This window comes from Hirundo rustica, unplaced genomic scaffold, assembly GCF_015227805.2.
Source record: "Hirundo rustica isolate bHirRus1 unplaced genomic scaffold, bHirRus1.pri.v3 scaffold_125_arrow_ctg1, whole genome shotgun sequence".
Taxonomy (NCBI): Eukaryota; Metazoa; Chordata; class Aves; order Passeriformes; family Hirundinidae; genus Hirundo; species Hirundo rustica.
This window is the reverse complement of record NW_026690216.1, coordinates 76,700-100,064: the sequence shown is the minus strand read 5'-3', so window position 1 is coordinate 100,064 and position 23,365 is coordinate 76,700. Positions and strand designations below refer to the sequence as shown.

The following is a 23,365-nucleotide window of genomic DNA, read 5'->3' as shown; positions in this document are numbered from 1 at the left end:
ACCCCTCAGCTCAGAAAGCCTGAAATTTTCAGCCTCCTCGGTTCCAATACTCCTCATGTGTGTGCCAAGCCCAAGGTGCCACCAAGAGCCCTGCAGCCCTGCCCTGGGCCAGGAGAGAGGGTGGATCATCATCCCAACCTGCCCTGGGCCATTGCAAGGGGCTGTGGCCATGGACACTGCACTGACCCCACTGCTGGCTTTGGATCCCTCATTCCTTCAAGTTCCCTTGGAAAGCACCCCAAGGACCCATTTCTGCAGCCAGGTTCCATGGCCAGGGGGGATGTGGGGGGCTGCAGGTGGTCAATGCCCCATCCCTGGAAACATTCCAGTCCAGCTGGGACAGGGCTCTGAACAACCTGATCTGGTGAAAGATGTCCCTGCTCATCCCAGGCCTGGACAAGAGGCCTGAGTGAGGCCTGAACAGCAGGCCCTGAGCCAAAGGTGACCTCTGCATCAACCTTCAACCAAAGGTTATCTTTATATCTGCTCATTAGTGAAATATGCATGGTCATTAGCACTGTGATAGATGTATCCACTCCTTAGTGAAACATGCATTGACCTTTCTGTGTTTAGAAGCCAGACAAGGCCATGAAATCTGACATCTGGCCTTGTTTAGGGCTAATAGCAAGTAGTAAAATGCCATGTGAACAGCTCATGCACAAGAATGATATATGTATAAAAGATCCTGTGTGCCCTTAATAAAGGAGCATTCACCATTAATTCTGTGAAGAGTGTGTCTGATTCAGGCTGCTCCCTGAGATTTCTTCTTTAGAGAAGGACGGTTAAATCTTGAGCTCATGTTTGTTTGTGAAAGTGAAATATAGTATTATAATTATTATTAATAATAGTTATTTTAAAATATACTATGATCATTTTTTAAAGATTTAATTAAAAATCAGTATTGTGAAATACTGCCGACAATACTATTTTGTTCGCTTTGGCTGCTCACTATAGCACTAAATACTGGACAGAAAAGAACTGGCCAGGACCTAAATGTCAGTGGTAAACTTTACAAATTGTAGAATAGGAATAAAGGAGGAAGGGATGAAATTGGTTATTTTTATGGGGTTTGCTGATACTGTGATGCAGAATGCTTTGTCTGTTCCAATGAAAAATACAGTGATTAAGGCTGCTGGGTTTTTCATGTACCTGACTATCCACAAGCTGCAGGATTGATTGAACGGATGAAGGGGTTGTTAAAATAACAGTTGAAAAAATGAGGAGATGGGAACCTGTCCCGATGGAGAACCCATCTCCCAAATGTGCTCCATACCCTTAACAATGGAACCACTGGGGAAATGGAAACTCTCTGGGTGTGCACAGCTGCACCCAGTTTGCAAATACAACCATGGACAGTGAGACTTGGACTTCCTGGGAAATTGTTCTGGGTGCAATGGCCCCTGACAGGGCCACCCCAGAGGCTGCAGGACTGGACCTTCATGCACTGGAATTAATTAGGATGAATAAGAAGCAAATGAGAGTTAACAATACAGGAACAGGAATTCTGATTCCTCCAGGACACTTTGGTTTGACCACTGCTTACTGGAGCTTGGCCTTGAAATGTGTTCATATCATGGGAGGAGGAATTGATGCAAATTATCAAGGAGTAGTTAAAGTAATTCTGCTAAACCGTAGCTAACGAGATTTGATTGCTCAACCCCGTGACAGGGTAGAACAAATATTGATATTGCAGTTTTAAAAATAATTGCGAAAGAAAGAGATCCAGATCCAATCAGCACTGTTTGTAGAGATAGAGGGTTTGGATCCAGCAGTCCTAATAATGGAGCCAGAGTGGGGCGCAGAGGCCAAATGGCCCTTCTGAGCCAGCTGAGGGAACAGCTCTGGGGAAAGACAGCACTATTTGAGTCCTGAAACCTGGGCAGGAATGGTGGGAATATGTCCCTGCAGCCAAGTGTTCTGTTTGAGAACAAGCAGAAGTTGCAGGTTATTGTTTTACAGATCCTGCCAGACCAAATCTCCTTGTTTGCCTCAGTGGCCCTTTTGGAAAATGTTCTGATCCACGGGGCTCAGTGTGAAGGCTGATGTGACACTGATTGACTTCCACATGAATTCCAGCCAGGAGCCTGGGTGCCTGCCAGGGACTGGGACCTGGAACCTCTCCAGCCAAAGGGGAAAGGACCTCACCAAGCCTTGTTACTCACAGACACCACGGGAAAGCTGAACAGCAAAGGACCTTGGGGGCAATATTATGGAATTGAAAAGGCACCAGCTCCATGGACAACAGAACTATTATTCCTAACTTGAATGAGATTGAGGAAAAAGAATGAGTACCCTTGTCACTGAAGTACTGCTTATATCTGTTAAGTTGCATCTTGTTAGCCAGCCAGAATCTTTGTTTGCCAGAAACACCTCGAGTTTCACCAAGTGATTAGTCACCAAATTGTTTTGAAAATTTAAAGATCAAAGTAGCCAAAATATTCAATGTGACTAATTGCTGGGTATGTTCTCAACTAATGTTGGGAGGTATGGGTTTCTCTTGGAGGAACCACCCTAAGGATTGCCCAGAACTCTGTCAATGGGCTCTGACTCATGAGGGAGTCAATGCAGGGACAGTTACAGAAAACTGTGCTGTGGAACACGGGAATACAATTAGCAGCTTTACAGGATTCACTAGTGTGAAAAACGCCAATAACTTGTTTTAAATTTTTGAAAGCTTAATAGTAAATAAGATGGTTATAAAAATAGAATTAGAGAAAAAAATTGAACAATCAGAGTTAGGACAATACGAGACAATAAAAAACAAAGTTACAGACGTCTGGGTGCCTCACTGAGCAAAAAAGCTCCGGAGAAGGATCCCTGTTAACAAAGGATTATCTCCTAAAAGCAATAGCCTGTTGAATATTCATACATTTCATACATGATACATAAATTCCATTTAAACAAAGAATTGTCTCTGGTTAGTATCACTTTTTTTTTTTTTCCTTTAATCTCTATGGCATCCACAAGGCCGAGCGAGGCAGGAGGAGTTGGGCTCTTCTGATAAGGAAGTAGTAAATTCTTTTTTCTCTGAAAGACTTACGTTTTTCTGTGGTTGGTACATAAAAACTACATTTTAACTACAAAACTACATTTACCATACTATCAAAATATTAATACAACATTAACAATCAATACAACATAATACATATAGTAAATATCTTACGTAGAGCCATATACAATGCACTTTTCACAATCTTCCCTTTTTCTTTTTATAATTAATGTGGCTTGAGCAATATTCATTGTTTTCTAGCCTTCAATATTCACTCATTTTTTTAACAAATCAATCTCACTTCTTTGAAGGGGTCTTCTACATTATTTTGTTTCTTTAACACCATAATCCTTTGTGGTGGTGTTGTTGTAGGCAACTTTTGGTCTATGTTCACTAATTGCATGCCTTGTACCACACTGGTGATGAGCCGAATGAAACAGGGAATCAAACAAGGAAGAAATATTAAACCAGCTGTAGCGCATAAAAGGAAGAAGCCTAACTTCTTCCACCATTCTGCTCGCAACACATTATCCCACTAGCTAGTATTTAGCATTGATTCCCACTTTTGAACTGGTACGTGGGCAATTTTTCTGATATCATTGACTATGTCCAGGACGGCATCTCCATTGTCATCTATTTTTAAACAACAATCTGATGTACTGAACTTTCCACAAACACCCCTTTCTTCAGCTAATAGATAGTCTAAAGCTAACCTATTCTGATACACAGCCGCTCTTGTTTGGGTTTGTTGCCTTGATATTAATTCCATTGCCTGACCAGTTTTGTTCGTTATTATCTCTACATCGGCCTGAAGTCTTATAATACGATTTAGCATATAAATTGGGGTTCGATATCCCCAGCTCCCATCTTGTGCCCAGGTGGCTGGCCCATATGTTTCTAGTATGCGTTCAGGGGGCCATTCCTCATCTCCCCGTTTTTGGAATCCTCCAATCAATTCTCTTTTGTTTCTCTTTAGATCCTCATAAACTGGGGTCCCTAATTGATCTCCATCAGGTCCTAGTAAAAGAAAAAATCCTGGCTGTATAATTCCTAGCGTACAGCTCCCTTTCCACTGGGAGGGGAGTTTTGGGTATGCTCTTTTTCCACATATCCAAAATAAGCCATCTGGAGCTTTCCAATAGTTAAATTTTTGTTGATCTATATTCTCCCAAAATTTGGAAACTTCTGGGATGCCATAGTAAGGATTTTTACTTGTATCATTACATTGAAAAAGGTTTGTTTTGTTGTCATACTTACAATTCACTTTTTTTGCTTTTTCTTGGGTCCAATACACAGTTGGTGCTTCTGGGACCCGCCATACAGAAGTTCCATTACTAACCTTATATCTTTTACAGGGTGTTTTTCCTACTTCACAGAGGAAGCTTTTCTCAGTGCACCAGAGACATTCTTCCCCTATCACTGTTGAGCTTAAAATCCACCCTTCTGGTCTGTTTTCTCCACTTGTACTTGCTTGCTTCCATTTTAGAAGCTCAATTGGGCATAAGCTGCTGCCTTTCCATGGCCATTCTTCTGACATCAAAGCCCCTCCACAGATCCAACAATTGGTTATGTTGAGTTCCTTACTTATTCTTTCCCCCAATTCTACAAATTGATTTTTACCCATCCTTGAGATATCTATTTCTTTTTCTAATTGCTGTTCAAGTTTGGTATACAAATCGTTGATGGAAATTGGCACAGGCTTAGGTGGTTTTACTGACTTAGCTTTTTTGCTTATCAACTGCTCTTTTACTAAATCCGGTGCTTTTTGCCCAGTAATGTAGGTAAAACAAATCCATCTCTCCTCTTTTGGGCACTGACTTCCCATCCTGCTACCACTTGTTCCTAAGTTCTCTGCAATCCAGTACTTTTTCTCTTTATGTATGCAATTGCCTAATTTGGATGGGTTGTAACAGTGGCTGTTGACATGAGTGTGAGAAATGAAAAAAGAACCTCGGTGTCTTTCCATGTACAGCTTTTGGTAACATCTGTAACATGGCCTTGTCGATATCCCAAAAGGGAGAAGACAAAAATTGAGCGACAGAAAAAGGAGTAACAGAGGTCCAGTATGGCTTATATTCCCACCTCCCATGCCTATGGGGTTGCAACCCACAGCAGGTGTATTTGATCTTCTTGGTGGCGAATACAGAGGCCAATCTGGTCTTGCCCTCTGTTTCCTTGTCACTTCCTCTTAGCTGATTTCCAGACAAATCGTTTTTGACACTCCTTAACTGTCGTTTCCCACTGTTCTTCAGGTATCTCCCATTCAACAGGCACTAATAATTCCCATCCACAAAACAAAGTTATTATTTCAGTTTCTAGGAATTCTATTTGGATAGGAGATCGATTTGGTCCTTGACACTTCCTGCAACGAGAACGTCGCTTGTGTGAACTACAATACCAATTCTTCCCACAATTTAAACATTTACATTTAACCCAGCTAGCATGTCTGGTATTCGGGTGGATCAAACAGGGTATTTGGTCTGGCACTGATGGAAGTTGCAACTCCTCTTCCTCCTTGCATAAATCACAGGCTAAGGTGTGAATACAAGAGTTCTCTGTCCGAAACAGTCCTGATCCTCCTGTTTGGAGTGGAAGTATTCCTCCCCAAGGAGGGTATCTGAGGCGTCTCAAAACTTGTCCAGACGGAACTTGAAACTACTGATATAAGCTTGACTTTATCTCCCAATTAGGTGTGATCCTGGGTATGTTTCTTGGACCATTTGGGTATTCCCAGTTCATTACCACCCAGTCCCCATTTAAGAGTCAGTTTTGTATCACTCAATTCAGATGTAATCGTCCACTCCTTAGGTTCATCCACAGGTCCTTTGATTTTGCTGGCGTGGATCCACCCTCATTCCTTGGTCTGGATTGCAGCCTTGGTCGTCAGCAATACCTGAAAAGGACCTTCCCATTGAGGAGTTAAAGATTGTTCTTTCCAGGTTTTTACTAGCACCCATTCCCCTGGATGAACATTATTGATTTTAAAGTCTAAAGGTGTGGTTTGAGGGATTCTTCCTTTCAACCGTAAGTTTCAAGAGTTTTTGCAATGGTGTTAACATATCTTTTAACACTCATTTCCCCTACCTCATAGTAGCATTTTCATGTTGGGTGGTTAAAAAGGGTAACACAAACATCATTTCATAGGATGACACTCCCAGGTCTGACCTGGGTTGTGTTCGGATCCTCAATAAAGCCAAAGGGAGGCATTGTACCCATGACATTTGGGTTTCAACTATTAATTTGGTCAAAGTTCTCTTTAAAGTCTGGTTCATCCTTTCTACACGACCAGAACTCTGTGGATGCCATGGGGTATGCAGCTCCCATTTTATCCCTAAAGATTGAATTATCTGTTGTAACACTTTTGACGTAAAATGCGTTCCTCTGTCTGAGTCTATTGTATTAACCATTCTATATCTGGGAATAATCTGTTCTAAAAGGGTCTTACTTACTATGTTGGCTGTGGCCTTAGTAGTGGGAACTGCTTCTACTCAATGGGTTAAATGGTCTGTTATTACTAATAAATACCTCCATCTTTGTACTTGAGGAAGTTCAGTAAAATCTACTTGGATACTTTGAAATGGTCAAAGAGCTAACTCACGACCTCCTAATGTTGTTTTTCTCATTACCTTTTTGTTTATCCCTTGGCAAGTTATACATTTTTCAGTTACTTGCTTTGCTATTCCAAAAATCCCAATGCATCCATAGTTCCTTAAAAAATGATCACACAAGGCCTGAGTACCCCACTGGGTTTTCTGATGCATATCTTCTAATATTTTTTTAGCTAGTATTTTATTAAGTAATTGTCTTTCACCAGAAAGTTTTCATTTTTCCGATTCAGCTTGTTATCCTCCTATCTTGTTTAATTTTTTTTTTTTCTCTGCTTCACTAAACTTTGGGATTTCCAATTTTTCTTCATTTGGAGTTAATATTAACATAACTCTTTCGGCTCCATTTTCTGCTGCATCCTTAGCTTCCTGATCTGCTAAATTATTTCCTCTTATTTCTGGGGTCACTCTTTTTTGGTGTCCCTTAATGTGTACTATAGCTATTTCTTCAGGTAGTTTTAATGCCTCTAAAATCTCTAAAATGAGTCATTCATGTACTAATCCTTTTCCTCTTGAGTCAAGTAATCCTCTTTCTTTTCAAATTTTTCTAGAAGTATGTATTACTCCATAAGCATACCTCGAATCAGTGTATATAGTTCCTTTTTTGTGTGCTAAATATTCCAGTGCCTTTTTTAGAGCATATAATTCACAAGTTTGAGCTGACCAGTTTGAAGGTAATTTTCCTTTTTCAATAGTTTGCATGTTTTTTCCATCAACTACTGCATAAGCTAACATTTTTTTCCTTGTAGACATCTGGAGGAACCATCCACATAGATTATTTCCCCTTCTGAAAGGGCTTGTTCTTCAAGATCCCCCTGAACTTTTGTTTGGTATTGGATAATTTCTAAACAATTATGTATTAGGTTATCTGCTGGCTTTCCATATAGGAATTGAGCTGGATTTAAACTCCTGCTTACTTTTAATGTCAGATCATCACCATCTATCAAGATTGCTTCATATTTTAACATTCTAGAGTCGGTCAACCATTTCTCAGCTTTCTGATTTAACACATTTCGAACCACATGAGGTGTGCACACAATTAGTTTACTTCTAAAAGTAAGTTTACAACTTTTCTTCTACCAGGATTGCAGTAGCAGCTATAGCTTGAATACATACTGGCCAGCCGTGGCTCACTGGGTCCAACATCTTTGATAAATAAGCTACTGGTCTCTTTACTCCTTCCCACTCCTGGACTAGAACTCCATGAGCTACTCCCTTTTCTACATTCACATACAGATGAAAGGGTTTTTCTAGTGAAGGTAAGCTTAAAGCTGGTATTGAGGCTAGTTTTAACTTCAATTTTTCTAATTTATCATCATCTTCCTTGGTCCATTTTTTATTATCTCCCTCTGTCAACTTTTCATACAAAAATTTTACTGCCTGTGTGTACCCCTCAATCCATAATCTACAATATCCCAATAATCCGAGTAGTTTTCTGATTTCCCTCTTTGAAGAGGGAGTTGGAAGGGATAAAATTCCTGCAATTCTCTCTAGACTGAGCCTTCGACTACCCTTACTTATCAAGTGTCCAAGATATTTTACCTCTGGTTCTACAAATTGCAGTTTCCCTTTTGATACCCTTAATCCTTTTCCTCTAAGAAAATTTAAAAGTTTTATTGTAGCTTCTCTAACTTCAACTTCATCTTCCCCAGATAGTGGAAGATCATCTACATATTGGATAATTTGTATTCTAGGAGGAGTGGAGAAGGCTTGCAGTATTTTTTCTAAAGCTTGCCCAAATAAGTTTGGAGACTCCGTGAACCCCTGCGGTAATTTCGTCCATCTTAATTGCTGCTTTCTTCCAGTTTTTGGATCCTCCCATTCAAAGACAAAGGTATCTCGGCTCTCCTTGGCTGGTGGACAGGCCCAAAAAGCATCTTTAAGATCCACTACACTAAACCACTGATGCTGGGGTGGAACTTTACTTAGAAGTGTATAGGGATTGGGTACCACTGGATAAGAGACCGAGTTCTTTTGTTAACCTCTCTTAAATCTTGTACTAGTCTATAACTCCCATCAGGCTTCTTTACTGGGAGAATAGGGGTATTATGGGGAGACATGCAAGGTTCTAGTGTCCCGTCCTTTATTAGTCCTTCTATTACTGGCTTCAAACCTTCCCGTCCCTCTAAAGATATGGGGTATTGACATACACGTATGGGACAATCTTCTCTCTCTATAGTAACACTTATAGGGTCAATATTTAATCCTCCCCTATTTCCTTCCCCAGCCTAAACTTCCTTGTTAATTTTTTCTTCATCCTCTTGGCCTAATTTTAAGACTTTAGCTGTCATTTTCCCATCTTCTGGTATAACCCCTATTCCTAATTTCACTTGTAAATCTCTTCCTAGTAAGTTGCTACCTGCCTTTGGGACCAATAAGACATCTCCCATCCAAATTTTAGTTTCTCCTTCAATTACTACATCTTTAATGACTGGAACTGTAAAAGTTTCTCCTTTTGCCCCTGTTACTTTTGCAGTATCTTTACTCACACTATAACTTTTTGGTACATGTAGCAGGCAGGTTCTTTCTGCCCCTGTATCTACCACAAATTCTAATTCTTCTCCTTGGGGACCCACTTTTAGAGTTATCACAGGCTCTAGATGGTATTTCTCCCCTAAAAAATAGAGCCTTTGACCTCCCTATTCCTCCTCTGTGCTCATCTCTTTGAAGATTTTCAGATCTATTACCTGCTTAGGACAATTTTTCCTATAATTTCCTTCGCCCCCACAGTAAAAACAGACATTCCTGGAATGCTGCTGAGACTTGGTTTGTATTGGGATTCTATTCTTTTCCTTTCCCCTGTCTCTACTAATTTTATGTTTAGAAGCAGTGCCTGTATGTTTTTGATTTTTTTGGAAATTGTTTTCTCGCATGGTGACTGCCATAAGTTTTGCTTTCAGTTTAGCTTTCTCTTCATCTCTTCGGACATAAACTTTCTGAGCCTCCTTTAATAAGTAATCTAATGAATTATTATGCCAATCCTCAATTTTTTCTAATTTTTTTCTAATATCTGGCTAGGCATTAGTAACAAAGTTAATCCTTAACAAAGCTTTTCCCACATCAGTTTCAGGGTCTATTCCGGAATATTGTTTCATATTTCTCCTAAGTCTGTCCAACCATTCAGTTGGAGATTCTTCTTTTTCTTGCTGTGCCTCAAAAGCTTTTTTAGCGTTTTGCCCTCGGGGTGCTGCCTCTTTTATTCCCTTGATTATTAAATTATGATATTCATTCATGTGTTTCCTCCCCTCCTCATTATTTTGACCCCACTCAGGAGGTGCAGTTGGCATTTTGTCTTCTCCGGGGGGCCCCTGTGGGTTCTCTTTTTCCCAAACTTTTATTTCAGCTGCTCTGATTAATTGCCTTTCTTCCTGAGAAAATATTATTTTCATTATAGACTGCATCTCTTCCCAAGTATAAATATTCGGACCTAAAAACCGGTCTAGTTGTTCAGCTGTGCCGATAGGATCTTCTAAAATTCCTTTGATTTCCTTTTTAAAATTTCTGACCTCAGAAGAAGTCAAAGGGGCATTTACAAACCCTGTTCCACCCCCTCCCATTGGGAGTTCTCTTAGTGGGAACAGACTAATTTCTTTATCCCATTTTTGGTTTTTATCCTCTGTCGTCTTTTTCCCGTGTTTTGAGAAAGAATCCAGAGAGGGCTGTCTTTTAAGTGAACTTCTAGTGATTCGATAAGGCATTTCTAGGGAGAAGTCGTTTCTCTGAGCAGTAGCTGTGGTTACCGAGGGAACGGAGCCCAGGGCAGGAAGGGCGGTGAGGGGAGGGCAAAGCGCCGAGGCTTGGTCCTCCAAGGGCGGAGCATTAGCGGGGTTTGCTGCCGGGACCGGCAGAGGAGGGGGCAGTTCTGGGGGATACCAGAGGGGAGCGTGGGCAGCCTGCACGGGGCTGGTGGCGGCTGAGTCAGCGGCTCCCGGCAGAGACAAAGCAGCAGCGGCGGCAGCGCCCAGCGCAGCCGGCACGGGCAGGGCAGCCGGGGATCGGGCAGTGGGGGAAGCGATCGGAGATAGGACGGCTGAGACTGACGGGACCCCCGGCACGGTCGGGGCGGTGGTCTTAGACCACGCGTCAGGAGGGACCCCCGGCACAGACCAGGCGGCTGGGGCAGACGAATTCACCGGCAGGGCCGGGGATGGGGTGTATGCGGGGACCGGCGCAGCTGCTGCGGGCCGCAAGCCCACACTCGGGACGGGAACCGGGGCAGGCGGGGCTGAAGCGGGCTGCGAGCCCACACTTGGAATGGGAACCGGGGCAGGCGGGGCTGAAGCGGGACCCGGGACAGGGGGCTCGGCCACGAACGGCGGGAGCGTGAGCGGGAACGGAGGGGGCAAAGCCTGCAAAGGATCCCACTCTTTTTCCTATTTTTCTTCTTGTTCCCCTCCTTTTTCTTTCTCCTTTTTCTTTTCTCGTTTCATCTCGGGGGTTTCTGATACGTGAAAGATTTTTACTTTCTTAAAATCTCTTTTCCAACATGTGACATATTCTCTTTCTTCGGGATTAAACTGTTCTTTTGAATTTACAAGTACATTTAGTGCCTGACAAATCAAGTTCTCAAAAGAGCCGTATCTGGGCCAATAAACGTGGTCAGATCTTATTTCCTTCTCTGCCCATTCTATCATGCAAAATTGTATCATCTTTATCTTTTCCATTCTTCTTGTACAAGGGTTTTTATCCCAGTTAGCTAACATAATGCCGAGACTGCTATCTTGAGGCATGTCCGTTGGTAATTTTTTACACCCTTTTTTCTTCCTTTTCTCCAACTTACTGTTTTTCTGTCCCATTTTTCAAGATTTTATCTATTTGTCCCCCACCTCTGTTTTTGACTTTCTCTTACAACCTAAAGACCACTTACTCCTATCTATGCACACACACAAAAAAATCCCTGCTATCCCACACAACTATTCAATACCATACACCTCCCTCCAAGGAGATATAACAATCAACATTACATGTGCTTTCTTCCATCTACTCTTACTTCATTTCTCCTTCACTTTTACACACTCTTTCACACCCTTAGGACATGAAGCCGATCCCTGTTGCCAGAGAATTGCGGCTCTGTGTGGCCCCCCCTTGCCTTGGGTTTGGTCTCTGGGTTCCAGTATAGCTGGGCCTCTGAGGAGGGCCCAGAATCTGGTCGCCTCTGGTGCTGGTCTACCTGTGAGGATGATTTGCGTGTCACTTACACTTCACTACTGCACCCCCCTCCACACGCCCGGAGGAAAAGGGCTGAATTGCAGGTCACACACATTTTGCCACAGCCCCCACCCGCCCAGGGAAACTAAGGCAGATTTTGTGTATGACTCACTCTCACACAACAAAACACCAATAAGGTACCTTTTACTCTCAAATCACCTATTACAATTTTATGTGTTACTGGCCAGTCCCAGTGCTCTTGGATATCCCCTCAATCTAGCTGTGTTGTCCAACCCTAGATGTTCTTGGCCATTTTTTTTTTTTTTTCCCCCTCAATCTAGCTGTGTTGTCCAACTCCAGATGCTCTTGGGCATAACCTCAATCCGGCAGAACCCTGGGTGCCCTTGGACATGAATCCCTCAACCCAGCAGGTTTCAGTCCTGGATGATCTTGGGGCAATTACCCCTCAATCCAGCAGACTTTTTCATTTCCTAGGGGTCCCACCCCTTCTCTAAAACTCAGTCCCAGTTTCCCTGGGGGGTTCTCTCACTCTTTTTATCACCCGCTTCGTCTCTTTACTGGCCGTTTTTCTCATGAAAGAACAGAAACGCAGCATAGGAGACTCCGCACTCGCTTAGCAGGTCTGGGATAACCAGCTGCCTCTCATTCACACACATTCATCCCCCCTTTAACCGCCCCTCCAAACCAGTACTTACCTGTCCTTTGTCCTTGGGTCTTGGTCTTCATGTACACTTTAATCTTAGGGGCTAACTACCACGGTTTTAGGGAATCTTTTCCCTTTTCTTTGTTTTATTGCCCTCCTTTTGTCCATTGATCGTAACCTGCATCTGTCGGTCACAGCAGGGGAACACAGAGCGAGGCTGCCAACTGGGCAGGGCGCGCCGTCCTCACCCTGATTCCACTGAGGCACCGGCAGTGAGGTGTTTTAAACCATCCTCTGCTACCATAATTGTGAAAAACGCCAATCACTTGTTTTTAAAGTTTTAAAAGTTTAATAGTAAATAAGATGGTTATAAAAATAGAGTAAAAAAATTGAACAATCAGAGTTAGGACAATACGAGACAATAAAAACTAAGTTACAGACGTCTGGGTGCCTCACTGAGCAAAAAAGCTCCGGAGAAGGATCCCTGTTAACAAAGGATTATCTCTTAAAAGCAATAGCCTGTTGAATATTCACACATTTCATACATGATGCATAAATTCCATTCAAACAAAGAATTGTCTCTGGTTAGTATCACTTTTTTTTTTCCTTTAATCTCTATGGCATCCACAAGGCCGAGCGAGGCAGGAGGAGTTGGTCTCTTCTGATAAGGAAGTAGTAAATTCTTTTTTCTCTGAAAGACTTACGTTTTTCTGTGGTTGGTACATAAAAACTACATTTTAACTACAAAACTACATTTACCATACTATCAAAATATTAATACAACATTAACAATCAATACAGCATAACACATATAGTAAATATCTTGCGTAGAGCCATATAATATGCACTTTTTGCACTTGCATGGTTCTGCCTTGGGGAAGGGGAATCTCCTTCGTGGTACCTTGGGCTTGGCACACACTGGAGGAGATTGCCTGAAACTTGAGAGATTTAGATTGCAAAAAAAGGAAGAAATCTCCTCTTTGATTGTGTGCAGCCAGTTTTTCCAGCAAAGCAGGTCCCAGGTTACAGCAGAGATACAGGATGGGGTTGGGGATGTGGAGCAAGGTTGTCCACGCTGGGTCAGACCTCAAGGCACAGCTTCTCTGAGCAGACCAGACCTCCTTGGGAGTGACTCCGGGTAAATATCAGTCACTGAATGCTGCAATCACCTCTGCTCTAAAGAGAAAAATGCACCCTTTTAAATAGGAATACATATTCATTAGAAGCACTTTGAAATATTTCTCCATAATTCTAGGAAAAAAACCTTCCTAATGAATGGCACCAGACCAGAGGGAATCAAGGCACAGCCATGGTTTGTCAGGACTTGCTTGATGCTAATGAGCCCCGTGGTGCATTTGGTGTTGAGCCCTGGAACCTCAGAGGAGATTGCACAAATTTTTCCAGGAGTCAAAGCGAGAAGAAAAACCCAAAGTGTCTGGAAGAATTAATATGTCCATCCCAAAAACGGGCTCCTCATGGACTCCTTGGATGAACGAACTGGAGGCCAGAATTGCACAAAAACCTCTCAGAGACTCAGTGTGGGAAGGAAAATCCAAAGTACCTTAAACAACTTGAGTGTCTCAAAGCATTAAGGAGCCCCACTGAGTGTCAGTGCAAAGCTCTCAAGGAGCTCGTTAGAGCAGATATTTGGAGGCCATGACTGCACAAACCTCTCAGAGACTTGGTGCCTCAAAGAAGTACTTAAATTACCCCTGAGTACCTTGAAGTATTAATGAGCCCCACTGAGTGTTGTTACAGGCTAAGAATCTCTAGGGACTAATTAAAGCAGATAATTGGAGGACATGACTGCACAGACCTCTCAGAGACCCCAAGGCAAAAGCAAAACCCAAAGTCCTTTGAAAAACCTGCAGTCCCTGGGAGCATTCAGGAGCCCCCCAGGGCCATTGCTGACCAAGGCTCCCCAGGGACTCCTTCCAGCAGATCCTTGAGGCCACTGGGATGTGAGGGGGATGCTGAGGGCAGCACAAGGGGCTGACAGTGCCCAGCCTTGCTGGGGCTGTGCCAGGAGGCCCCAGGGCCTCAGGACAAGGTGTCTCCTCACAGCCCTTGGTGGCACAGAGGCTGCTGTGCCCTGGGACACCAGGACTTGGCTTCTCCTGGGCACTGCCAGCCTTGCCAGGGCCCTTGGCCATGTCCAGCACATCTTGTCCTGCCCTGTCCCACAGCTGCTGCACACTCCCATCTCGCTGCCCCCCTGGCTCTGCCCTGGCATGGCTCTGCACTGCCCTGACCTCTGCCCAGGGCATGTCTGACACCCCCCAATCCAATGGGCTGGGGGTGGGAAAGTGTTCCTGAGGGCACAGGGAGGGGACAGCTGGGCTGGGCTGACCCAAGGGAGCTTCCATTCCTTGTGATGTCATGGTCAGCAATAAACTGAGGGGAAAGAAGGGCGATAGGGGTGAAGGTGAGGGCTGTGGATGTCTTTTATTATTGAGACATTTCTCACGCCAAGCACAAAGTACATGTACTCAATCCTTTCCTGCCAGGAGGTGGCTGGACATTGTCTGCTGATGGGAAGTAGAGAATTGATCTCAGTTGTTATTTCTGTCCTTACACATGTGGCCTTTGCTTTTTGAGGCCCTTGCTGAGGAGGATGGTCACAGCACGGACATGCAGCAGGACAGTGACCAAACTGCCCGAGCACTCCGGCCTTGCACCCACAGAAGGGCTGGGAAGGGGAGTGTGGAGCTGGGAAGAGCAGATGTGGAAAGAGCCAGGGCCATTGTCCCTGTCTGTGCTGGCTCTGCTGCAAGCCTCTTTCCTTCACATTTGCAAAAGATCATCATTTTATTCAGATGCGTAGAGAAGAAACCTTCTGAAAGTCATTGAGATACTGAATAATGGCAGATACTCCTGTAGAAACGCTGTGAGTAGTGATATTCGTTTGTGGAAAACATAACAGTAGGAATGTATTAAAAAAATGCAAAAATGGAAAGAAAGGACACAAGAGATTGAAATAAGTTATATTCAGAAGGTTCTGCAGAAGAAAAGAGGCAGGTTTTTGCTTCTGAAATCCAGCCTGCAGTTCCCTCATGGACTCCACGAGTTCCTTATTCCTCAGGCTGGAGATGAGGGGGTTCAGGGCTGGAGGCACCAGTGAGTACAGAACTGACAGGGCCAGATCCAGGGATGGGGAGGAGATTGAGGGGTGCTTCAGGTGGGCAAATAAACCAATGCTGACAAACAAGGACACCACAGCCAGGCGAGGGAGGCACGTGGAAAAGGCATTGTGTCCCAGGAGGCCCCACTTTGCCCAAGGAGAGCCTTGCATCCATGAGATTCCCTGTTGTCACAATGCTCTGCTGGGTTCCATGGGGCTGTGCTGTGTCACAGTGGACACTGAGCTCCACGTGCCCTGGCACTCTCCAAGTGGCACCTGGCTTCCCTGAGGCCCCGCTGTGTTTGCAGTTGACGCTTGGTTCCCCAAGATGTCCTTGTGTCACAGAGCTCTCCTGGTGCCATGAGGCCCGGCTGTGTTGATGCCTTCAGGAACCCAGAAATAAAGTAACACCCTTGGAGATAATATTATAGAGGAGGTAACAGAAAGGCTGATCTTTATTGGAGGCCTCCAAGGGGCAGATATAGAAAATGTCCACAAAATGCCCAGCCCCACAAAGGGTGAATACAGTTCTATAAATTTAGCAGATTAGCATATTTGACAAAAATCACCAGTTAGGAGCACAGGTGGTGAGGCATGACAAAGTTCCTTGCAAGAGTCACTCTGTCCATGACTGGACACTTCAGGCACAGCAAGGAAGGAAAACAACACAACCAAACAAAATCCAGGCAATCAAACCAGAAACGAACCGAGGACTGTCCCTGTGTGTGTGTGACAAGAGGACAGTGAGGGCAGGGATAAAAGGAACACGGCCTAAAAGCGTCACAGAGCTCCAACTTAACAGGACTTGACTTGTACCCTAACCTTAACTTACACCTTCAACTTGACAATTTAGCAAAAGAACAGCACTTGACAGTATTTATCTGAACTTATAAACTATGACTCAACCATTTACAGAGGAATAGTATTTAACTTCACTTATAACTTCTATTAAACCTGGAATTATGGTAAGGCACTTCACAAAGCACTGACTCAGAAAACTCTAAACCCTACAACTTCAAGTTATCCAGATTTTGAGAAGAGGAAGTCAGGGGAAAACAGAGAGAGAGAGATCCACAAGTCAGCAACTTGGATCCAGCGCCACCTCAGCTGCCCTGAGCTTTGGGGCCGTGGGACGTGTCAGTGTCACAGCCGTGTCACATCCTCACCTGCTCTGACCCCTCTCTCAGGTGGGATTTTCAGGGTGCCAGGGGCTTGGCAGCCACTTTGGGGCTGGACCAGAGGCTACAGAGGGTGGGGCTGGGGCGGTGACTATCCAAAAACCACCTCAGAAATCTGGGATGCACCAAAATCCCTTCAAGAATGTGGAATACCCAAAAACTCACACAAGAACGGGTTCCCCCTCCCTTCATTATCCCAAACCTTTGGCTGTCTCATTGCAGGTTTCATCACACCTTCTCAATCCCCACCCAAACACATCTCACACATTCTGGACATCAAGACCCCCTTCCCAAGCCCTATTTTCCCTAATCCCACCCCTCCCAATCCCCATCCCACCCATCCTGCCCCACCCAGTGCTCACCTCACCCCTCCTGATCTGCATCTCACTTTGCCCAACCCCTTTCCAACCCCATTCCACACTGAGGGGCTGAGGGATTGAGTAATTTTGGGGTAGGAATAAGTAGTTTTCAGTGGCAATGAGTGTTTTTGAGGTGACAGATCAAACCATCTTGCCTCATTGAGCGATAAGAAGTGGAGACAACCACACCAAATACCCCCAAATCCTCCCAAGTAACACTCAGAATCCCAGATTCTTTAGAAACACAAGTAAAAAGTGAGCATTGAGATGCTTTTGATGTATTTGTTGATTTTCAGCCCAATTTTGCTGGTTTTAAAAGGAGGAAGATGAATCAAAAGAATATTAGGGACAACCAAACTAAAGGATCACCAGCCCAGTGTCTTCCCAATGTGGGTCCCCTGATGGGGGATGGAGTTGGAGCACTGCAGGAAGCTCTTCCCACAGTCGGGGCACTTCCAGGGCTTCCCTTACCAGTGCCTCTGTTGGTGTTTGGTCAAATGAGAGCTGTGTGAGAAGCTCTTCCCACACTGGGGACACTCATAGGGCCTCTCCCCAGTGTGGATGCGCCGGTGCCTGATGAGGTGGGAGTTGTGCTTGAAGCCCTTCCTGCACTCGGGGCAGCGGAAGGGCCTCTCCTCTGTGTGAATCTGCTGGTGCTGGAGGAGATTGGAGCTGGTCTGAAATCTCTTCCCACACTCGGGACACTCGTAGGGCCTCTCCCCTGTGTGGATCATTTGGTGGATGATCAGCTGGGACCTCCGGTTGAAGCCCTTCCCACATTCCCCACACTTGTATGGCCTTTCCTCAGCATGGATGTTCTGGTGGCGGATCAAGTGGGATCTGTGGCTGAAGCTCTTCCCACACTGCTCACATTCATAGGGCCGTTCCTTGGTGTGGATCCTGTGGTGGCGGATCAGGTTGGAGCTCTGGCTGAAGCTCATCCCACATTCCCCACACTCGTAGGGCCTCTCCCCAGTGTGGATGCGCCGGTGGGTGATGAGGTGGGAGTTGTGCTTGAAGCCCTTCCTGCAGTCAGGGCAGCGGAAGGGCCTCTCCTCTCTGTGAATCCGCTGGTGCCGGCGCAGAGTGGAGCTGGTCTGAAACCACTTCCCACACCTGGGACACTCGTAGGGCCTCTCCCCAGTGTGGATCATCTGGTGCTGGACAGTGGTGTTGCGCTGGCTGAAGCTCTGTCCACCTTCCTGGCAGAGGGTCGGATCTTCCTCCTCAGTGCACCCTGGGATGTGTTTGGAGTCCTTCCTCCTGTTGGATCTCAGTCGTTTTTTCTCCCTGTAGGCTTCCTGTGCTACAGAGCTGCTCAAAATGGCCTCTTCCACAAGGTTCTGCTGCAGGGATTTGTCCTCCCTGGTCTCCATCCTCAGCTCCTTGTCTGGGGGAGGAAGGACAAGGACAGGATGGGATTTGCCTCCATGCCACAGGGAAGGGGAAGGAGATCCCCCAATGCATCCCTGGCAGGATGGCGTCAGCAGCGGGGTTGTCCTGCAGCCGGGGGCCATGCTGGGCTGGGAGATGGAGCAGGAGAGAGGGGGAAAGGGGCACTGACTTCCTCCTCACCTGCCTGGCTGTTCCTGGGCACCTTCCTCTTTCTTACAGCCTCCTCCTCCATCTCACTAAGGTTTGGGAATGGGAAATCCTGATTTGGGGAGAAACAAGGCATGAGCACGTTGAGTTTCAAGGTCCCCTGCCCAAGCCCATTTCTAGAAGTCACTGGGCATCTGGGGCCCATGAAAACCTCCCAACAAAATGATTCAGACCTGAAAATGCCTCCCAGGAATTCTCTGTCTCTGTTCTTCCCCCTCTGGTCTTCAGGGGCTCCCCCCTGTCCCAGCTGCTGGGGGTCACACTCGTACTGGGGGTCCTGCATCTCTTTGGTCCCGGCCCTCCCCAGGCTGCTGGGAGTCCCAGGAATACAAAGTTTCCCCCTTTTCCACCTCCCCACTCAGGGATGCTGGGGGTTTGGGGGTCCCTTGGGTCCCTTCTCCCCTCATTCTGTGCTTCGGGGTGCAGGGGCTCCAAGGAGTCCCCCCCTGCCCCTCTCCAGGCTGGTGAGGGTCCCGCCAATCGCGGCGCTCCCCCCTCTCTGGGCTCCCCACTTTGGGCTCCTGGGGGACACAGGGCTCTGCTCCTCCAGCCTTGCTGGGGACCCTGGCTGGGGACTTCCAGCCCTTGGGGCTCCTCTCGGCAGATTTGGGCTGGGGGGAACGCAGACAGGGCTGGGGGATCCCAGGAGTGGCATCACTGGCAGTGACTGGGCTGTACTGAGCTAACTGGAGCCTTAGTGGGGCAACTGGAACTGACTGGGAATGGCTGTGAGCATGCTGAGGGCAACTGGGATATTCTGGGGAGTGTCTGTGCCCATAACGGGGGGACTGGAACCACACTGGGAACAGCCGGGACCATGCTGGGGAGAACTGGGACACCACACTGGGGGCAACTGGGAGTGAGTGGGAGTGACTGGGTCTACACTGAGGGCAACTGGGCAGGACTGGGAGGGACTGGGATCATCTATGGAGTGACTGGGACTATACTAGGGGCAACTGGGTGCAACTGGAACCACACTTGGGATGAACAGGGAGCAACTGGAACCATGCTGGGGGCAACTGGGATCCTACTGGGATTACTGTGGGAGAAGCTGGGTCCTGCTCAGGGACACTGGGATCATACACGATCATACTTGGAGCAACTGGGACTGCACTGAGGGTGACTGGGAGTGGCTGTGAGCAACTGGCATCAGACTGGAAGCAACTCAGTGCAACTGGGAGTGACTGGGAACATGCTGGGAGCAACTGGGATGCATTGGGAGAGATTGAAACCACAGTGGGGGTAAATGGGAACAACTGGAACCACACTGGATGAATAATGGGAGCAGCTGTGCCCATGCTGGGGACCTAGTGGGAACCAGACTGGGAGTGACTGGAAAGGTGCTGGCTGTGACTGGAACCATGCTGGAGGTGACTGGGAGCAACCAAGACCATACTGGGAATGACAGGGAGTCACTCTGGGAATGACTGGAATAATACTGGGAGTATCTGGAAGTGTTTGGGTCATACTGGGGGTGACTGGAATGAAACTGGAGGTGATTGGGTCCTACTGGGATCACATCCTGGGAGCCACTGGGATTACAGCAGGCATAAATGGATGCTGACTGGGGGTTACTGGGAGCTACTGGGCCCATGTTGGGAGGAAAACGTGGACACATTGGGAGCTACTGGGATCAACTGGAAGGTACCGGAACCATGCTGAGATAACTGAGACCACAACTTGAGCAACTGGGATCACACTGGGAGCGAGTAGGACCACACTTTGGAGAAACTGCCAGAAACTAGGATCATGCTGGAGGCAACTGGGAGTAACTGGGAAAGACAGGGATTGTTCTGAGGTAACCAGAACATTACTGGGGTAACTGGGATTTACTGGGAGTGTCTGTAACCATACTGGGGGGACTGGAACCACACTGGGAACAGCTGGAACCATGATGGGGACAACTGGGATTGAGTGGGACCATGCTGAGAGGGACTGGGACTATTCTAGGCACACCTGGGATCATACTGGGAGGAACTGGGGACAACTGGAACTATTCTGGCAGCAAACGGGATCATACTGGGATCACAGTGGGAGCAACTGGGACCATGCTGAGTTAGACTGGGATCACACTGAGGGTGACTGACACATACTGGGCTTAACTGGGAGTGGCTGTGAGCAATTGGAATCATGCTGAAAGCAACTGGGAGGAACTGGGAGAGGTTAGGAGCATGCTGGGAGTGACTGGGATATACTGGGAGAGATAGGGAGTCATGGGGATCATACTGGAGGCTACTGGGGTCATACTGGTATTGAAGGGGAGCAACTGGGTTTACACTGGGGGCCACTGGCATCATACTGGGACTGACTGGCATTAGACTGTTAGTGACTGGGATCATACTGGGAGTGGCTACAATCATACTGGGATTATAGTGGGTGTGATTGGACCATGACTGGGGGTTACTGGGAGCCCATTGTGGGAGCCAACTGCACACGCACTGGGAGAAACTGGGAGCAACTGAGAATGACAGGATGCATGCTGGTGACAACTGGGATGTACTGGCAGTGACTGGGATAAAACTGGGGACAACTGAACCACGCTGGAGTAACTGGGAGGGCCTGGCAATGAGTATGAGAATGCTCAGGGCAACTGGGATATACTGGGAGTGCCTGAGGCTAAGCAGGTGGTGACTGGGACCACACTGGGAGCCACTGGGAATGAGCTGGGTGGAACTGGGACCACGCTGGGGACAACTGGGGACAATTGTGAGTGATTGAGGCTCTGCTGGGACAGACTGGCATCATACTGGGAGTGACTGGGGCTATACTAGGGGCAACTGGGAGACCTGGGAACACACTGAATAAAAGTGGGTGCAACTGGGAGAAACTGGGACTGTGCTGGGGTAAATTGCATCATAATGGGGAATGACTGGCAGTGACTGGGCTCACACTGGGAGCAGCCACTTCCAGCACCGGGACCCCCGAACCCCTTTCCCGGCCATCCCGCCCCTCCAGCCCCAGCACCCCCGCCGGGGTCCCGCCAATCCCAGGGGTCCCCCCCTCTCGGGGTCCCCGCTTTGGGGCTCTGGGGCTCTCCTCTCCTCGCGGTCCCGCTCAGGGAAGCCGCAGCTCTCCCGGGGCTCCCCAAACCCGGTGTCCCCCCGCCTGTCCCGCCGCTCCCGCGCTCCCCACGTGGCCCCGGCAGAGCTCGGAGCGCCCGGCCCGGGAAGCCCAACCCCCACCGCGGGGGGACCCGCATCCCCCCGCCCCCAACGGGGCTCTGCCGCCACCGCCACCGGGACCCCCAAAAACACCTCCCGGGGAGCCCCCGATGTCCCCCCGAGGGGCATCTGCGGCACGGCTTTGGAGCCCTGCAAGCTCCAAACATCCCCCCAAAAACCCCAAACCCAGGGAGCCCCGGGATATTTGGGGCGTGCTCCCCCTCCCCGGGCACCTGCGGGATGGGGGACGATGGTCCCGGGGTTCTGCGGCTTCAGGGAGCGCTGGAGCCGCCCGCTCCCTCCTCTCCTCTTCTTCCTGCTGCTTCCTGCTGCCGCTGCGCCTCTTCCTCCCTCCCTCCTCCTCCTCCCCCGTTCCCTGAACCCCTGGCAGCCCGCGGGAGCAGCGGGGATGGAGCCGGGACAGGTTGGAATGAGAGAGGGGTGAGGGGGGATGCCAGCAGTGGGAGCGACTGGGCTGTACTGGGATCATACTGGGATCATACTGGGAGTGCGTGGGAGCAGCGCCATGGCTGCAGCCATCCAGGGGGGATCCAGGTGGGATCCCACCACTACAGGGGTGTTTTTCCTCCCCATTTTAGGGTGTTTGTGAGTCCGCAGCCCCACAAGCCCCTTTTAAGAGTTAATAATGACAGCTTTAGTGACATTTTTAGGGGGGCCCCCATTCCAAGCCCCTGTGGAGGATGTTTTGCCCCCCAGGGTGGATTTTTGGGAATCTCTCTACCATCGCCGCTTTAAGAGCCGCTGCTCTTGTGGGTTTCCACTGGAAGTCCCCTTAAAAGGGCAACACCACTCCCGTTGATTCCGGCAGAGGAGCCCCGGGGAGGGTTTTGGGGGTCCCAGGACGGTTTGGGGGTCCCAGGACGGTTTGGGGGTCCCGGGAGGGTTTGGGGGTCCCGGGAGGGTTTGGGGGGTCCTGGGAGGGTTTGGGGGTCCTGGGTGATGCCGATGATGGAGATGGGGACCCCGTGCTGGGTACAAACTTTAGCGAGGGGTTCTTGTGGGGCCATTGTAAGTTCTGGGTGGTTTTGAGGTCACGGTGGATTTTTGGGGGTTCCCGAGGGGGGTTTTCAGGGGTCCCGAAGAGGGGATTAGGCGATCCCAGGGGAACCCAAGGCTGTTTTGGGGAACCTGCTGGTGACAGAGATGGGGACCCCGTGCCAGGTATAAACCTTCTCAGGGGGGTCTGGGGGGTATTGGGAGGTCCTGTGGGAATTGTGATGTCCTGAGGGGGTTGGGGGGGGCTCTGTGTGGGGTTTTGTAATCTTGGGGAGTTTTTGGAGGGTTCCAGGGATGTTTTTTGGGATCCTGGGGAGGTTGGGGTGTCTCGGGGGAGTTTGGGGGTTCCCGGGAGGTTTTGGGGGTACCTGGGCGATGCCGGTGACAGAGCTGGGACCCCATGCCGGGTCTGAACCTTCTCACTGTGCTCAGGAAGCGTCAGCATGTTCAGGGATATCCTGGGGGGCCGGGGGGTCACCCCAAATCCCAGGGTTCCCCAAATGCCAAGGGAGCCCCTGAAC

General features: G+C 47.8%; 1 protein-coding gene across 1 annotated transcript in view; it reads right to left on the bottom strand.

Annotated features, from left to right (window-relative positions):
• Positions 1–17,298: 17,298 nt before the first annotated feature.
• LOC120747644 (zinc finger protein OZF-like) overlaps positions 17,299–23,365 on the bottom strand; it is a 44,545-nt gene continuing 38,478 nt past the window's right edge. Inside the window, exon 4 of the mRNA XM_058424316.1 lies at positions 17,299–18,262. Coding sequence (XP_058280299.1) covers positions 17,532–18,262 — 731 coding nt within the window. The 3' untranslated portion in view covers positions 17,299–17,531. The remainder of the gene's footprint in view (positions 18,263–23,365) is intronic.